At 38.2% G+C, this 15,560-nt stretch overlaps 1 protein-coding gene across 2 annotated transcripts in view; it reads left to right on the top strand.

Moving 5' to 3' along the window:
- The window catches only part of LOC127428512 (nuclear pore complex protein Nup98-Nup96-like), a 45,188-nt gene that overhangs the window by 21,575 nt on the left and 8,053 nt on the right, over window positions 1-15,560 (top strand). For both annotated transcript variants that reach the window (XM_051676941.1, XM_051676942.1), the window contains 18 exons: window positions 141-274; window positions 433-620; window positions 724-843; window positions 1,345-1,628; window positions 1,783-1,896; window positions 1,996-2,134; window positions 2,247-2,424; window positions 2,666-2,818; window positions 4,364-4,588; window positions 4,695-4,821; window positions 5,970-6,384; window positions 6,621-6,844; window positions 10,592-10,861; window positions 11,053-11,210; window positions 11,288-11,428; window positions 11,782-11,936; window positions 12,090-12,311; window positions 12,449-12,687. In XM_051676941.1, coding sequence (XP_051532901.1) covers window positions 141-274; window positions 433-620; window positions 724-843; window positions 1,345-1,628; window positions 1,783-1,896; window positions 1,996-2,134; window positions 2,247-2,424; window positions 2,666-2,818; window positions 4,364-4,588; window positions 4,695-4,821; window positions 5,970-6,384; window positions 6,621-6,844; window positions 10,592-10,861; window positions 11,053-11,210; window positions 11,288-11,428; window positions 11,782-11,936; window positions 12,090-12,311; window positions 12,449-12,687 — 3,486 coding nt within the window. The remainder of the gene's footprint in view (window positions 1-140; window positions 275-432; window positions 621-723; window positions 844-1,344; window positions 1,629-1,782; window positions 1,897-1,995; window positions 2,135-2,246; window positions 2,425-2,665; window positions 2,819-4,363; window positions 4,589-4,694; window positions 4,822-5,969; window positions 6,385-6,620; window positions 6,845-10,591; window positions 10,862-11,052; window positions 11,211-11,287; window positions 11,429-11,781; window positions 11,937-12,089; window positions 12,312-12,448; window positions 12,688-15,560) is intronic.

Genomic DNA, 15,560 nt, shown 5'->3' on the forward strand with positions numbered 1-15,560 from the left:
ATTACTAACATAATTTATAATGAAAATATTTGTATTCAATTATAAAATGGTGATAAAAAGAAGCATTTTTACTAGTGGGCATTTGCAGCCCACTGTAGACAGTTTTGTTAAATAATTGGTAAACATTTTTTTGTTCACAGCTCTGACTGATCCGAGTGCAGCAGCTGCTCAACAGGCTGTCCTTCAACAGCAGATCAGTGCATTGGCCTACTCGCCTTTTGGAGACTCGCCTCTCTTCAGAAATCCACTGTCTGACCCCAAGAAGAAAGAAGAGGTTTGAATAAAATTTACTTAGTCCATATTTGTCCGGTGTTGTTTGATTTAGATTAGTGAGTGGCTTGATAAGAGAATACTTGTTTTTAATTAAAATATTGATCCGATGTGGCACGCTACACTCATTGCTGACATGGATTGCATCTTCTCCCATACTAGCGTCTGAAGCCCACAAATCCAGCTGCCCAGAAAGCCCTGACGACCCCCACCCAATATAAACTGACCCCACGTCCTGCCACACGTGTGCGTCCCAAAGCTCTCTCCTCCTCAGGCTCCTCCAAATCTCAGCTCTTTGATGGGCTTGATGATGATGAACCATCTCTCAACAATGTAGCCTTCATGCCTAGGTAAGAACAGCAAGTCATATAAATTACTACATCCTCTTATTACAAATATTGTCCAAAATGAGTGGCCCTATAGTGCACTAACTGTTTTTGTGATATATTTTAGGAAGAGCATAAAAAAGCTTGTGTTGAAGAATCTCAACAACAGCAGTCTGTATAACAACTCTGTGAACAGAGAGGCTGATGACCTGGCCTCCCCTTCAGAGTACCCACAGAATGGACACTGGTTTGTTCACATTAGCACTTTTAACTTGGTGTGAAGTCATTTTTTTATTTTTAATGTCAGCGTGAAATCAGTATTTACTTTCTTGATGCTTTTTTCTGATCTTTGAGTGACTATTGTTCTAAGTATGTTTTATTTTCATTAAAATTAATTACCTTGATCCACCTCTAAAACAACTTCTTTTTTCTGTTGACTGCACCTAGGCCATGTAGGCAATTGGATTGTTTATCAATAGACAAATAATTGCTTGGGCATTTATTTATTTATTTATTTATTTATTTTTTAAGCAAACATTCAAGTCTGGCTCAATACTGTTGTGGGACTTTTTTGTTCTCATTGACTATATCCTGTTTCACTCTGAAATGTGTCGTCATGAAAGTAAAATAGTTGCAAATGCATTTTTGTTTATTTTAAAGGTGCCATCAGTAATGCTTTAGTTTTTTTAACAATACATTGAATGATTGTGTAGCATATTAATTAATTTTCCTTTCTGTCACACTTCAGTTTGAGTGTGGATGAAGGCGAGACCAGAGAAGTGACTGTGGATAGAAGTGGGGAGGATGATCTGGAGGTCTCAAAGTTTTACACCAATCCAATCACTAAACCCATTCCACACACCAAGCCAAGCCCCTTACTACAGGACACCATCACTGAGTTTAACCTGCGGCGAGCTTCCAGCTATCGCAACGGCCTGGAGGCCAGCAGTGAGGAGATCTCTCTGGCAGAGGATTCCATTCAGGAGGAGAGAGATGAGGAGCTGGAGGCTCAGAAATCTCCTCACCCTGCTGGTATGTTTGCTTCTGTTGATATAATCAACAGGCTAGTCCCACCAATTGTAGGCTTTAAAATTTACAAACACCAGTTAGGAGTAAAGTTTCTTGCCATTCTATTAAAGAATTGCCAGTTTGATGTGGTGTTTGTTTTTTAATTGTTCTCTCTCAGGTATAGTTCTTGGCCGTTTGGGCTACTACACCATCCCATCCATGGAAGAATTAGGAAAGATGTTGAATGAGAATGGAGAATGTGTTGTGGAGAACTTCACTGTTGGCAGGAAAGGTAAAAAGTTTTGCATGAAGCTTAACCCTGGTCATTGTAAAAATGGTATTTCAAATGTCTGTCTAATTAATCATGACTTGATATTTATTTATGTTGCAGGCTACGGGTCAGTTTTCTTCCCTGGTGAGTTGAACCTTACCAACATGAACCTGGATGACATTGTGCACTTCAGACGCAAGGAGGTAATTGTGTACCCTGATGACAAAGACAAGCCACTTGTGGGAGAGGGTCTCAACAGGTAATTTATTTGTGGATCTGTTTTCTGTTCTACTTGATCACTTCAGTCAATCTTTTTGAAAAAAAACTTTTTCCATATTGGTTAAACTTGTGTTGTTGCATGTAATACACAGACGAGCAGAGGTCACTCTTGACGGTGTGTGGCCCAATGACAAGACAACATGCTGTCAGATCAAGAGTCCTGAGAGGTTGATTGAGATGAACTATGAGGGCCGACTGGAGGCTGCCTCACGTAAACAGGGTGCTCGATTCCTGGAGTACCGGCCCGAAACTGGCTCTTGGGTGTTTGAGGTATATATGACTTTCTAGCTTTCTATCTAGAAGTATTTTTTACATATTTCTTTTAATGGTCGACTTTACATATCTTCTCTCACTTTCCCACAACATTTTGTTATCAGATTGTCACTACCAATTGTGTATTACACGAATCTCTTTTTTTCATGGATAAATGATAAATTCATTTAATAAAACTTTTTATTAAACTAAAATCATCTGCATTTGGACTTTAGCCTGATTTCTCTCTCCACTACAGGTTGCCCACTTCTCAAAGTATGGCCTTCAGGAATCTGATGAAGAAGAGGAAGTTCCCCCATCTAAAGTCGACCTAAAGAAGCTAAAGACGGGAATTCCCTCTGGAATCCAGCAGCTTCCACTGACCCATCAGCAGATGCCGCCACAGGCTCAGGTAGACTGAGGAACGCACTGAGTCTGACACACTTTGGTCTCTGAGGGCCATTCGAGTTCACTCATACCTGCTGTGCCCCCCCTCAGTCTAGATCAACACTGACAGTGGGGAGAGAGCAAAGAGTTATAGTGTTTCAAATGCTAATCACCTGTGACTCCTAGAGCTCAGAAGTTATTGCTATACTGTGCACACATTTTAAATACTAAGAGTTGTATTTAAAGAGTTGGGGTGTTTATTAGGTACCTTTTATCTATAATAATATTTATACTCTGAAAGGTCACCTTTCTCTTGTTCTCCAGTCAAAATTAGCGGGTGCTTAACTGGTATAAAAATGCTTGAGTTGAAATTAAAGTATAATTTTTTGTTTTTGTTTACAATTTGTATTGATTCCAGTCACAGATTGTAAATAAACATGACAGAAAATACAGAATCAAATTATATGAACTTAAAACCTTCCCTCCGTACATTCCCCCTCCCCCCCACACCCAACACATATGTGCACCTCAGTGGTCTGATAATAAATTAATAATGACACATAAATAAACAATAAATCAACAAAGTATTTAGAAACAAAAAACAAAACAAAAACAATAAGAATGCACACACACTTTTAACATTGTCTAGCTCCCTCCACTGTCTCCCCCTGAGAGCCCTCCAAAAAGTCCAGTTATTTGGACTTTTTTTAAAAAAATAAATTAAATAAACCCATGTTGCCCAGCCTTCTATATATCATCCCCTCAAATGCCGCCACCCTGTCCAACTCCATGCACCACTCCCAAAACGAGGGTGCTCCAGCTGACTTCCATCCCCTAAGGATGACCTGTCTTCCGATCATGACACCAGCCAGGACCCAATTCTTTATTCAGTAAAGTATTATTAATGTTAAAGCATTTTCTATAATGAAAACATTGTTTTTATTTATTAAACAATGATAATACAAATGAATTCTGAATGGAGTATGATGCAGCAAAGCTTAAGTTTGTTATTTAATGATGCTTGGATTCTTTTATCTTGCCAAAAAATATGAAGTATATTTCTTCGTAATGAGATTTGTACAACACATGCAAAGAATAAGGAAATACAGATGTATTTTAGATTTCTTTATACATGGAGATTTACTAAGGGTAACTTTAAATACAGTGATAAAGGGATATCTGATCAGTTATGTTAATGTATTAGTTTTATGTATAGTAGTGATTGCAAATGTATGAACGACAGTGTGTGGATTTGCTTCTGTTTTGCCATGTATTTCAGTGACGAATAAAAGTACAATAAAGAAATTGTTTGTGTCAGTCAGATTCATGGGTTACACAGAAATGCTTTCAAAACAATGTTCTGAATACAGAGCAGCTGAAACCTCATAGCCTGACAAATCCTTTTCAGCAAGTTTGTCAAAGTGAAGTTTGATTAGTGTATTTTTGGACTGTCACTTAACCAGGGATGTAGCAAAACATTGTCTACTTCGGATTATACATGAAAATTCAGATCATAAAACTCTGCACTCAGATCAAGGGGAAAAACCTGACTTGATCTTTTTGTGTGTAGAGTACTGCAGTTTTTGAGCTTCTCAGCCGTGTGTCGGAGTTGGACAGCGACATGGCTGACATTACTCAAGAACCCACAGTGGACAGAGATTTGGGTGAGAAGGATGGAGAGAGAACTTCATTCGAGGAGAGCAAACTGAGAGCTGAGACTCCTGCTGAACACGAACGGGTTTCTGCCTCCAGTCAAATCGCTTCTTCAATGGGTATCAACCCTCATACCTTACAGGTAGTGCGCATATCTACTCAGTCATGTGATTCGTCAGTCAAAAGTTGCGAAAATTTCACATCCGATGTTCTGCTGTTTTAATAACATTGACTTGTATTCCACACAGATCATGAAGGCCTCTCTGTTTGCAGAGGATGATGAGTGTGACCTGTTTCAAGAACATGGCTCCTCAAAACTCTCACAGGAAGTGGCCTCCCCCAAAGTCCAACTTTCTGGAATTGGCCGCACATCAAGTACGCCATTATAATTAATGCAATTAATGAGACCTGCGGTTAACACTATTGACATACTTGTGGGAAGAATACTTAAGTGAACTGTGCCATTTCATTTTGGGCTGTACAATTGAAATAAAATCAAATTCATGATATTTACTTGTTTTATTTTAAGGTTCCAGTCTCAATACAAGTTGAGCTCAATTAACAGCAGTTGTGGCATAATGCTGATCTCCACAAAAATTTAGATTTCTCATTTATTTATAAAAATAAAAAAAAGTGGTTTAAAATGGAAGTGAATGGGGTCAGTCCATAAATGTTAAAATAAATATTGTTTTAAAAGTGTAGCCACAAGATGCAAACATTGTGTTAGCATGATTTTAATGTGATTATCGCTTACTCACCTTATCTGAATAAAGTTACAGTATATCCAATATTACAACTGCGTGGCCATGATGTAGCGTCAGTAAAGTGGTTTTATCACACAAGCGTCATGAAGAACAGAGATTTTATCACACTAAAATTGTTAACAGTTATAATTTTTACGTCTTGTGGCTATACTTTTTAAAATTGTGTATTTTAATCTACAGTCTGGCCCCATACTTCCATTGTTAGTGGTTTACTTTAACTGTTTTTTTTGTTTGTTTTTTTTTGTTTTTTTTTTTAGACAAACAAGGGATGAGTCAATTCCTTTTTTTGTGTTCGTAAATAATATCCTACAAATGTTCTCTGTTAAGATTAACTTGTATTGAAGCTGGAATATTCCTTTTTAAACCACACAATGCTGTCATTTTTTTTTTTTAAATAAATGGAAAGTCTGCACGTGCTGCATGTTTCAAAGTGAAGAGGTATCACCCATTACTCATTCATACTCATACATGTGGTGCTTGTAATATGGCACTTTTGAAGCTGTTTGTAATACTGTATGTGTGCACTCCACATGAACTAGTGGAATGGAGTTTGTTTCGCTTTATGACTGTGGTGTGGGTTGCTTATAACGTGTTTTGAGAATGCAAAGCACTCCGCTTCATTTTTTTCATATTTTGCATTATCTTATGTATTTTAGCAATTGCAAAATTTTTCTAAGTAATCGCATTGTTCTTTTTGACCAAATTATGCAGCCCTAGTTTGATGTCTTATAATCAGTTTTGATGACTTTGCCCTCACAGTTGGAGGCCTGCTACAGTCCAAGTTCACCTCGGGAGGAGGGCTCTTTTCTCAGTTGCCAGAGGCTCCTTTTGGAGGAATCCCTCAGAAGCTTAGTAAAACATTAGCAACTGAAGCCCCGTGGCCTTCATTGGGCCCCTCCTTCCTGTTGCCGCCCCCTCCCACAGAATCTACTCTACGGACTGTGGGGGCCCGCAGGCTAGGGGGGCTTGTCCCTCTGGAGAGCTCTGTAACTGCAGGGAAAGGCCGTCTGCTGATGGATGCTGCTCTCTTTAGAGGCCGATCTTTTAGAGTTGGCTGGGGGCCTAATTGGACACTGGTACACTGTGGAGATCAAATTAGTGTCACCGAAGCAATGGAGCAGGCAACGGAGACCATGGGATTTGGCTTCTTGCCCAAACCAACTAAGAGTAAACCGTAAGTTTTGCATTTCCTGGTTCTGTGAATAATATAAACTTGCAGTTTCGTCCAGTTGTCCTTAACTTCCTGAAGGTTTACCATTATAATAGGGTTAGCTTTCCTATTATAGGAAACAGTAGTTCTCTCAAACCAATCAATTGTCATCATAAGGTTAACATAATTGGTCTACAAGAACCTCACATATGGCAAAATCTTTTCTCAAAGTATTTTTCCCCATCTTTGCATGACCCCAGGATCACTGAAAGTCCATTTAAAGTGCGTGTGGAGCAGGTTGTGGGCCTTGAACCCAAGGAATCAGCTGAGAGCCTGTACCACAGACCACTGGAGATCGGGCTGAAACATAGCACAATCAACACAAAGGACCCTTGTCCATTTATCAAGCCAGCAAGAGGAGTGGACGCTCTGCATGAGTATGCTGAATGGATTATGGAGGTCAACAAAGAGACAGGAACAGATGGTATGCAGTGTTTTTTGTTTTACTTCATACTAGTGTTGGGTTCGAATCCACCTTAGTCGAGTCTGAGTCAAATCAGAGTCTTTAAACAATCGAGTCCAAGTCCAAAAGGGGCAGTCTGACTCGAGACCGAGTCCATAACAGGTCGAGTCCGAATTAATCTGTTCATGAATCTGAATGAAAATTATAACCATAAACTCAACATCAATATTTTAATCTTATTTTTAAAACAATTTGTCAATATAAATGCAACAAAAACACCTCTGTTGCATTTCATATTCACATTTTACGATTAGCATCCTGCTGAACAAATTTCAAAGTGGTTTCAGAGTGAAAGCATATGCTTTAAGTGTATGAAGACAAAACTGTCCTTCAACACACTTCTTATTGTGTTCTGTTGACTTTCAATTATTTGTTGATTTTTTTTTTTTCTCCCCTCCACTCAAACATAGACTAAAGAAAGTGAAAGCTGTGTCAGTCATTACAACCAGAGATATTATTTCAAATTTTAATTTAGTTTTTCTACTTCATATTCAATTTGTGCATTCAATTTTAGTTTAGTTTTATCTAAAATTATGGGTGAAATACATGTAATTTATTAAATACATTTAATGTGTTTAATATAATAAATGGTAATATTAAAACTTTTAATAATGCCCATAAAATTAAACTGAAAATAAAAACAGAAAAGATCAGATACCATTATAATTTTTTTTATTCTACTACACTTCACACTTTTCAGTCCTAGCCTACTTCCCTAAAGTTAAGACAACTTTTTTTCATGACAAACTCTCCTTGAGCTGACATGTTCTTTTCACATTATATTTAGTATGGATAATAGGTGAATTCTTATGTTCTTCATTGTATTTTCTGACTTCTTGCCATTGAAATGCAAGTGCCAGCTTTACAGGTAAAACACAGAGGTTGCACTACAAATATGTAACGTACTGAGTTGTACGATTTCCATGGTCTATTTCATCCGTCATATTAGTTTAAAAATCCCTAATACGTAGCATGTTTGATTTTGTCTCGATTTAGTCAACATTTTCAGTTAGAAATGGCTTTGCGTAGTAACGTGAGTCTGATAAAACATTTGTTCTATTTAATAATTTGCAGAGTTGGGGGACATACTTTTAAAAGTGTGCTTACCTTATTGATGTTTCTGGATGAGAGCTGCAGAGCACGTGTGGCGATCCCTTTCACGCACACACATACAGCACACAGACGGGCGAGAGAGAAAGTACTTTGAAAGTGTGCGCTGCTGCTCTCAGCCAGAATAATCACTCATAAGGACATACTGTAAACGCGTGAAAACTGATGTGCAGTATCAAATACACAATGTATGATTTTTCTAACTGTAGAGAGCACATCATTATGAAGCCAAAGCCAAATCCTGGACATTTAGAGGCAATTTTGGAATCCTGGCCGGACGCTTTTTTGGGTCTGAAAATTACATTGTTTGCTTGCGTGTTTGTCATTGTATCACAAATGCCATGGACTCAGCTGGACTCTGAAAGAAATACAGAGTCCTAAAGGCTTGAGTCTGAGTAAAAATGCATCCGAGCCCGTGACAAGTCCATTAAAATTGGACTTGTGACTCGGACTCTGAGTACCCCAACTCTACTTCATACCTCCCGAGTTTCTTGTGTTCGTGTTAGAGTATGTTTTATGAGGAGATAAAGTTGTTTGGTGTGTGTGTGTGTGTGTGTATGTATGTGTGTGTGTGTGTGTGTGTGTGTGTGTGTATATGTATGTGTATATATATATATATATATATATATATATATATATATATATATATATATATATATATATATATATATATATATATAATATATATATATATATAATATGTGTGTATAAAATTCATTTATATTTTTTATTTTTTTAACTCATTGTTCACATTAAAAACTCAATTATTAGCTCAATTTAATATATTTGTTTGACAAAAAAAAAGTCAGGTTACACTGTTCCCAGTAATGGAAAAAGTATTAAAAAAATCAAGTCCTGGCACTCAAAATGATTTTGAGAGCGATTTCTTGCCGTGATCAACATTTTGATTTGAAACAATGGATTCCTAACTAGCTAGTCTCCCCTGGAGCGAACATTCGTGCAGAAACGAGTGCCGGCAAAGCATTTTTTTTTTTACGGCAAGTGTGTCGATTATTAAATTTTTTTTTATTAAAAGCCCTGACCAACCATATATAAGCTTTAGATCATGTGTCAGAAGCCGTTGCAGTTACCAGAACCAGAGCAACTGGTGGGACTAAAGCACTGTTTTGAACACCGTCATTAAATGCTATAGTAACTTGAGCAAGAAATCTGAACCAGCAGTGAGGATGTGTATTTAATTTGCATCAAATGCCTAAAAAACAAAAAAAAAACAAAAAAAAAAAACTAAAAAACTAATATGGGTTCTCTTAACATGTAAATGATATTGCTGCATCACTGCCTTGCATCCCCTTTAAAAATGATCTGATCTTATGTGAATTGTCTTCATAAATTATTCCATATTGCTGCATTGTTTGGCCTTAGCATTTAAACTTAAGTGAGTTCTCTATCTCTTTGTGACAAGTTCTTTAACTCTCTTCTTGGAGGAAGCGAGGGCTGGGTAAATGTCTACCGCAAGTCGTTTATTGTCAGCACTTTTCAGTCTAACACATACAAAACTAAATGGCTTTTCAGCACACTTAATGTCACACAAAGGAACACAATGCATTGTGCGTCTCTCTCTCTCTCTCTCTGATTTCCCACAGGTGTCAATCCTTAACACTCTTCCTCTCCCGGCCTCGCTCTCCACAGACGTTGCTCGGCCACGCCCACATCACCACACTGCTATATAATATATATCGCAGCATCTTTGCCATTGTATTACTTTTTTTAATAAACAACGTTACGGATCAAGTTTTTTTCTTTACCAAATATTAATAATATTAATAATATTGCTGTGAATGGGGGGACCTGGGTAGCTCAAGTATTGACCCGTGATTTCGAATCCAGGGCATGCTGAGTGACTCCAGCCAGGTCTCCTAAGCAACAAAATTGGCCTGGTTGCTAGGGAGGGTATAGTCACATGGGGTGACAGTCGCATATAATTAATATTGTTCCAAATGATAACATGTTTTAACTGTTAATATTATTTTTTACACTTCTTTCTAATCACCCTTCAGACTGTGTACACATGATAATACTGTCAGTCAGCTTGTCCAGCAGGTGAACTTTAATAGTTTGTGAAGTGTCCCGAAAGATTTCTTTCTCATTGAGCAAATCAAAAACACACTTGTCACTGCTGCAGCTTGTAGAGAGATGCGTTTTTATTTTTTCGATCAGCTCGCTAGAGAACTCATTTGCTTTTCTTGTTTGTTTTGCATACTTGTCAAGTGTTGTTACTACTCACCTGGTGATAGGCAGAGGGCTAGCTCAAAGGTGCGTTGAGCCACCTACCATACTGGGGTACAATTGCTTGTCGATTAGCTCCACCTTTTGTAAAGGCATAAATGTGCTAATGGTGAACATTCGCTTCGCTTTCTATGGGAAAGGGCCATTCGTCAGTGATTCTCATATTTATGTCATCTTTGGTGTGCAAAGGCCTTTAGTCTGAGTTTTGTGCACCATAACCACAGAGTTTTGTGTAGTACGTGGTTCCCTATAGAGTAGATTGTATAAGAATTCAAGTAGCCCCTGCACATGGCTGACAACTAAATGTTTTGGACTAAAACTGCTTTAAAAAATTTTGATCTCTCCCATTAGCTGGCTTGGCTCACTGGCGGCAGGTTTGGACTTTGTGTGCTGCTCTGTGGGGTCGTTTGGGTGACCAGGAGGTAGAGTCTGAGCAATATTCAGACTACCAGCAGCAGCTTGAGCGGCGTAGGAGCTTCTCGCACTGGCTGTCTGAGAGCGCAGCCGAGTGCATTGAGGAGGAGGTGGGCCTTGCCCTGCAGCGCAACCATGCTGAGGCTGTATTCATTTACCTAACTGGCCACTGCATTAGTAAGGCATGCAAACTAGCCCAGAAAAGTGGTGAGTGTACACATTTTACTGTTGAGCACTGAAGAGTTCCTTGGGTAAATTTGATTTCGATAATTTGAAACCCTGATGTTGCTGCATATTTTAGTGTATACTTTTAGTATGTACACATTCTTCATGTATAGTTGCATTATGTATAGCAGCACGTGTTGTGGTTCTTATATGGACTATGCGTGTTTCCTTAGGGGATCATCGCCTTTCTCTAATGCTGTCTCAGGCTGTGGGCTCTCAGTATTGTAGAGATCTTTTGGCTCTACAGCTGAGTGACTGGAACAGGATGCAGATCGACTCCTTTATAGAAGAGGAGAGATTACAAATCTTCGCTCTGCTTGCAGGCAAGCCAGTAAGTAACCGAAATGTCATCGCACTGGGGCTTTTAGTTTTCTTTCCACCTAAACCCTCATGTTTTTGTTTTTTAAGGTGTGGCAGTCAACAGATTGCTGTATAAACGTTTGCTCTGAGCTCGATTGGAAACGGTGTGTTGCTGTTCATCTTTGGTACATGCTGCCTCCCACTGCTTCTATAGCTGATGCTCTCGCCAAATATGAAGTTGCCTTTCAGGTACCTTGCAACATAATATTTTTTTGGAAGCTGTATTAGTTACTTTTAGATGTTTCAATTTTGCTACATAGGAAGTGACAATTTTATACCAAGTTTTTTTGTTGTTTGTTTGTTTTTTAATCTTGGTAGCCTATAGATATTTCTAAAATACATGTAGGTAGAAAGAACATGTATTCAAAGAAAAATATTATAATGAAATGAATTACCTTGGCTACCTTTAACACTGAAAACAGTATATAATTTAAGTTTGAAGAAATTATTAATTTTAATCATTTAAATGAATTTAAACTCATTTATAGGGCACATACAATGTAATTGTCTGAGATCATCTTTTATATTTTTATGTGTTGCAGGGTTCAGAGGAAGGGAAAAGGTATGCTTGCTGTCCTTTACCTCCCTATGTAGATAAAATTGAGTTTTTGGGGTTGGATGAAGAAATGGAGGAGACCGAATCCAAAAGGGCGCTCTATGATATCTGCTTCCACCTGCTCAAACTTTACAGTGACAGGTTGGTAATCTGTCTCTTTGGTTCCTGGTCTTTAAATAAAGTGAAAAAGTGAATCAATACCGTTTTGCTCAGTACTCACCCCTTACAACCCATTTTGTTATGTTTGTCTTTGTGGTCTGATTTTGCTGTTCCATGCTATTTTCCTCTCATCAGGCACTACAGCCTACAACAGCTACTAGATCCCAGCACAGTAACTGCTGATCGTCTGGATTACCGGCTGAGCTGGCACCTGTGGAATGTGTTGCAGGCTCTGAACTACAACCACCTGTCCACCTCATGCCAATGCTTGCTGCACACCAGCTATGCTGCCCAGCTGGAGAGCGCTGGACTGTGGGAGATGGCTATCTTTGTGCTGCTGCACATACCTGACTCTGGGTTAGTGTGTCTATTTTTCTGAGTACATGTTTAGTTGATGACTGTGCGGTTTGCAAATAGCAGTAGTGTTTTATTTCAGAACACAGTGATGAGTTAAAATGTGCATTAGATGCTCTCTATTATGTGACTGTGCACAGATCAAGAGAAAGTGCAGTGCGGAAGATGCTCAACTTGCATTGCTCCCTGGAGGAGACGGAAGAGTCAATGGAGAAGGAGCGATTTCTCATGGAAAAGTTGCTCATACCCATCCAGTGGATCCATCAGGCCAAGGCCATCCGTGCCTGCAGAGGAGACAAACACCGTGAGGCCTTACACCTTTACAGGGCCGGCCAGTGGAATCACTGCCATCGGATAGTCATCCAGCACCTGGCCTCAGGTTGGTATAAGCCAAAAACATACATGCGCGTCAATACATACATATGTATTTTTATTTTTTTTTCAATAATAATCAGGAAAAAGATTTGGTGCAAAATGTGGGACTTTAAACACTAAACAAGCCTGAAACACCCCATGGAGTCTTATTTGAAATGACAGAGACTTGGCTCCGTTACAGTTTATTTTTAATAAAAATTCTATAGCCTGTGTTTTACTATTTTTCACAATATATAAAGTTGGAGACACTATGTATGTGCTAACAAGGGACGTTTCCATATAGTCAAATTTTTCATTGCATGCCCTCATTTAAATAAAAAAAAAATGTAATTCTCAGAGGAATGCGGAGGAATAAAAAAAAACTATCAGCATAGATTTTTGCTTATAACCGCTAGTTCCAAAAGGCAATTTTCGGCACTGATTAATTGGTAAAACCGATTGTGGTGAGCAGGGCAGAGCCGGGCGGCATCTGGGCTGAGCGAGGCCGGGAAGATAAGTGGCGAATGACTTTGACCTGCATACCACACTGGCCTCGTGTTCCAGCGAGGGGCGGCGGGAGTACTTGAGGAGAGGATACAGCGGCAGATGGGAGAGAGAGACACAGGAAGCTGTTTGTGTGGGTCTGCGTGTCAGAAGTGCGGGTGCTGAAAAGCAGCGCATATGTTGAATGTACGGCTGAAAAGTCTTTGACAATAAATGTCTGTGTGCTCTGTCAGCCCGGTCCCAGCTTCCTCCTTTCCCCTCGTTAAGTGTTACACCGATATACAGTTGAAGTCAGAAGTTTACATACACTTGGGTTGAAGTCATTAAAACTCATTTTTTTAACCACTCCACAGATTTCATATTAGCAAACTATAGTTTTGGCAAGTCGTTTAGGACATCTACTTTGTGCACGACACAAGTAATTTTTCCAACAATTGTTTACAGACAGATTGTTTCACTTTAAATTGACTATCACAATTCCAGTGGATCAGGCCTTTAAGCAGCTTGGAAAATTCCAGAAAATGATGTCAAGTCTAATTTAGCTTCTGATAGGTTAATTGGCTAAGAGGAAGAATTACACAGCTCACAGTTCAGATGCACTCTAACTTTCCAAACAGCTTCAGGTGATGTAGATCGCAAAGTATGAGGGAATTATAATGCAAAAATACAGAAGTAAATACAGAAGCACTCTCGTTGTGGAATAAGTAGAGCTGGAGCTTTCGCTCCGCTGAAGCAAAGCTTGCATGTCGATTGTCTTTAAATGAAACACTGCGGCGTTACATCTTTAATGCAGTTATATTTAATATGTTATAGCTTTATTAAAGTTCAAATAATATGGAAGCAGATCATGTAAATAACTACAAACTCCAAAACTGGCATTTCTCTGTGCGGTCAGCACCTCTTCTGTGAGTTGTGCGAATGTCCCAATCTAAGGGGGAGAGATCAAAACTGCAGCCAGCTGATGCACACTCTGTCACGGGGATGCTGGTCCCTTGAGCTTGCACGCTTGCCGCAGCTAGATTGTGATGGCTCACGACTTATGAATCACAGTATGTGTCACTGTGTATTTCTTATCATGAAGAAAATTGGCAATACGCAGCTTTATTAATAAAATAGAGTTTGGTTTTTTTGTGAGTTAAAGATGGATTGAAGCGAACAGAAAGGTGAGAGAGGGTAGTCTTCGTCACATTATACACTGCAACAAAATACGTTTTTGATTTGTTTTTGTTTTGGTTTGTTTTCCAATATAAATATCTAAAACTCCTTTAAAACAACATACATTTTCTTTAGCAGCTGTACTGCAGAAGAATTGTTTTTATTTTTTATCTGAGAATGTTGAATATAATATTAAAAATACAAATATTTTAAAAATATATAAAATCCTTTAAAAAAAAAAAAAAGATACTTTTACCTGAGAAGCAGCATATAAGATATTTAGACTTGCTTTTAGAGAATAGATCTTGAATATTAAGTATATTTTGTCTTTACTGCACTCGCAGAAGTATAACCAATTGAAAAATTACACTTATATACAAAATACACTTATATTTAAGATACATTCTCTTAAAGCAAATCTAAATATCTTATATGTTGCTTCACAAGTAAATGTATCTTGTTTTAAGGATTTTTAGACAGTTTTAAATGGAAAATAAGAAACTTTTTAACAATAGGATTTTTTGCAGTGAATTTATTTATTGAATTAAACTTAATAAAAATAATTGTTTTCCCTTTAATTCAGTGAATGTAATTTAGAGGTATTTTTAAAAGATGATTTTGTCCTCTTTATTGTTAGTAAGCATGTTTAATACAATCTTTTAAGTCGGGCACAAGCTGAATAATCAGTTAAGAGCTAATGATTAATCATTGCAATAATCGCCGAATAGGCAAATAATCGTTAGATTAATCGATTATCAAAACAATCATTAGTTGCTGCCCTAGCCTGAAGGTACCACATTCATCTGTACAAACAGTAGTACACAAGTATAAACACTATGGGATCACACAGCCATCATACTGCTCAGGAAGGAGAAACATTCTGTCTCCTAGAGATTAACGTAGTTTGGTGTGAAAAGTGCTAAGCAGTCCCAGAACAACAGCAAAGGACCTTGTGAAGATGTTGGAGGAAACCGGTAGACAAGTATCTATATCCACCGTAAAACGAGTCCTATATCAATATAACCTGAAAGGCTGCTCTGCAAGGAAGAAGCCACTGTTTCAGAACCGCCATAAAAAAACCAGACTACAGTTTGCAAGTGCACATGGGGACAAAGATCATCTTTTTTGGAGAAATGTCCTCTGGTCTGATGAAACAAAAATTTAACTGTTTTGCCATAATGACCATCATTATTTATTTTTTGGGATTTTTCCCCTTTTTCACCCAATTTGGAATGCCCA

This window comes from Myxocyprinus asiaticus, chromosome 38 (genome assembly GCF_019703515.2).
Source record: "Myxocyprinus asiaticus isolate MX2 ecotype Aquarium Trade chromosome 38, UBuf_Myxa_2, whole genome shotgun sequence".
Taxonomy (NCBI): domain Eukaryota; kingdom Metazoa; phylum Chordata; class Actinopteri; order Cypriniformes; family Catostomidae; genus Myxocyprinus; species Myxocyprinus asiaticus.